The sequence below is a fragment of the Mesitornis unicolor genome, unplaced genomic scaffold, assembly GCF_000695765.1.
Source record: "Mesitornis unicolor isolate BGI_N332 unplaced genomic scaffold, ASM69576v1 scaffold22651, whole genome shotgun sequence".
NCBI lineage: Eukaryota > Metazoa > Chordata > Aves > Mesitornithiformes > Mesitornithidae > Mesitornis > Mesitornis unicolor.
The window spans coordinates 621-1,908 of record NW_010163417.1 but is presented as its reverse complement, the minus strand read 5'-3'; the positions used below and the strand labels follow the sequence as shown (position 1 = coordinate 1,908).

The 1,288-nt window shown below is 46.5% G+C and overlaps 1 protein-coding gene across 1 annotated transcript; it reads left to right on the top strand.

Annotated features, from left to right (window-relative positions):
* Positions 1-48: 48 nt before the first annotated feature.
* On the top strand, positions 49-909 carry LOC104548058 (olfactory receptor 6F1-like; the record flags this gene model as incomplete). Its single annotated transcript, XM_010193969.1, is given in 3 exon segments — positions 49-460; positions 463-535; positions 730-909. Coding segments are annotated over 3 exon segments (665 nt in total), but the record flags the coding sequence as incomplete, so codon positions are not given.
* Between the last annotated feature and the right edge of the window lie 379 nt (positions 910-1,288).

Sequence of the window (1,288 nt, the reverse complement as noted above, 5' to 3'; positions counted from 1 at the left end):
AGACTGAAATTATCACACTTGCCTTTTGCCATGTTCCCATTTCATCAGGATGGCCTGAATTTCAACAGGGGAGCAGAAAATGAAACTGCAGTAACTGAGTTCATCTTAGAGGGATTCTCAGAGCTTGATCAAAGACTGCAGCTGTTTCTCTCTCTAGTCCTTCTGCTCATATTCCTGACAACAGCAATGGGGAACACAACCATCATTTTCCTTGTGTGTGTGGATTGCCGCCTGCAAACCCCCATGTACGCTTTCATCAGCAATCTGTCCTTCCTGGAAATCTGGTTTATATCCTTCACAAGCATCAAACTGTTTGTGATCCTGAGTTCTGGCAGGAGATCCATCTCACTGGGCAGCTGCTTTGTCCAGTCCAATTTCTATTTTGCCCTGGGCTGTACAGAGTTTGCTCTACTGGTTGTCATGTCCTTTGACCGCTATGTTGCCATCTGCCAGTCTTTGCATTAGCTGCCATCATGAAGCCACAGCTCTGCATTCACCTGGTGGTTGCTACTTGGGTCCTAGGCGTCACAGTCCTGTGTTACCGCCCGGTCCTTCTCTACAAGCTGACTTTCTGTGGCTCAAACAAGGTTCACCTTTTTTTTGGTGATAACTCTGCTTATTCCAACTGTCCTGCTCTGACACCAGCCAGTTTGGGAAAATAGACTCTGTTTTATTGTCCTTTTTCGTACTGGGGTCCTTCTGTTTGACTCTGGCATTTTATGTGGGCAGTCTTTCCTGTACTGTACACCTGCCAGCAGCCTCTGGGAGGAAAAAAGCTTTTAGTGCATGCTCTTTCCATCTCACCACCTTGGCCATTGCATATGGGAGCTGCATTGCTCTCTATGTGTGTCCTTCCGAAGATATTTCCTTGGAGGCCAACAGAGTTGTAGCTTTGCTGAACACCGTCCTGTACCCATTTTTTAATCCGTTCATCCACAGTCTTAGAAACAAGACCATGATACTGGCCCTGAAGGAAGCCATTATCCATGCAACATTAAAGCTTTTGCCCTAATTGTGATGTGTTTCTGAACAGCAACTCCAACGAGCTGCAATTCTGTGTTAAATTATATCAATGCACATGTATGTAAACTCCAGACACAGATGCCTCAGGAGACTGATGTTCTTCTAGGACTGTGTTAGGTTAAGTGATAAGAAGCTCTCTGCACACTCAAAGAAGGCACAAACTGGCAGGAGGAGTAACTCAGTTAATACTCTGCCCCAGCTGCACACCAGCCTATCACAGGAGAGCCACCAGCTCACCTCCACAAACCAAGGGAGGCACAGAGGC